The sequence below is a fragment of the Metarhizium robertsii genome, assembly GCF_000187425.2.
Source record: "Metarhizium robertsii ARSEF 23 chromosome Unknown MAA_Scf_4, whole genome shotgun sequence".
In the NCBI taxonomy this organism is placed as follows: Eukaryota; Fungi; Ascomycota; class Sordariomycetes; order Hypocreales; family Clavicipitaceae; genus Metarhizium; species Metarhizium robertsii.
In genome coordinates this window covers 270,472-271,482 of record NW_011942182.1, presented here as the reverse complement: position 1 = coordinate 271,482, position 1,011 = coordinate 270,472, and the positions used below count along the sequence as shown (strand labels likewise).

The following is a 1,011-nucleotide window of genomic DNA, read 5'->3' as shown; positions in this document are numbered from 1 at the left end:
CAGCGGTGGGATGGACCTATTTGCAGTGTTGGCTGAAGACGGAGGTACTGGTGTACCACTTGCATATTGTCTGGTCGAGCTGCTGAAGCCTCCCCAGGCCAATCCGGCAGAGAATAAACCCGTTCGTGCGAATCCTGGGGCAACTACATATATTATTCAACAATTTCTTGAGCGGCTGAAAAATTTTGGGTTTAACCCGAAGTGCGTTGCGATTGACAAGGACCCATCCGAAATTGCCGCGGTCACGGCAGTGTGGCCTGGGGTGAATGTTCAGCTTTGCTACTGGCATGTCAAACGGGCAGTAAGCACGAAGCTCAATTCGTCCAAAAACACCAACACGCAAAATCACTACTGGCCTGAGGAAGCCCAAAAGCTGATCCCTGATTTGGAGATCTGCTGGGGCTCGTTGCCAATCCGCCGGCCGGTGAGCCATAGATTTGGCGGGGGGGGGCATAGATTTGGCGGTTGCTCATGCCCGTCAAAGGGTGAGAAAATCGACGTACTGGGGAGACTGGAGCCCGCAACCAAGGAGGACCGTGACACGGTGCTGGAGATTTTCTGCCGACATTTTAACCTCCATCCCCTCATTCCTGATTCGAACGGGACATACAAGTCTTCGACGACTTTGCATCGTGAATGCGCGGCCGAGATGTATACATGGTGTAAGGCCCGGGGTTATTACCGTCTTTGGGCTTATCTGTATGTCAACTGGTACTGCCCGGACCAGTGGAAGCTGTGGGCACGGGCCACTGATCCAGCTGAGATTCCAACGGTGAAAACAACAATGATCGTGGAGTCTCATTGGCGGACACTGAAGCACGACTATCTCCATCGGTTCAATCGGCCCCGAGTTGACCTGGTAGTGTGGGTTTTAACGTCTCGAGTTCTTCCCGATGCTGTCCATCGAATGACAGCAATATCCAGTGGGCAATTCCGCGTATTCAAAGCTCGATGGCGAGAGGCATTCAAGAAACAATGGAGGAAAGAGGCCTGTAAAGCAGTTCATCTAGA

General features: G+C 52.4%; 1 protein-coding gene across 1 annotated transcript; it reads left to right on the top strand.

The window, feature by feature from the left end:
• Positions 1 to 10: 10 nt before the first annotated feature.
• On the top strand, positions 11 to 762 carry MAA_11047 (uncharacterized protein; the record flags this gene model as incomplete). Its single annotated transcript, XM_011413013.1, has 2 exons — positions 11 to 699; positions 759 to 762. The coding sequence occupies 2 exons, from the start codon at positions 11 to 13 to the stop codon at positions 760 to 762; spliced, it is 693 nt and encodes a 230-aa protein (XP_011411315.1).
• Positions 763 to 1,011: the final 249 nt, after the last annotated feature.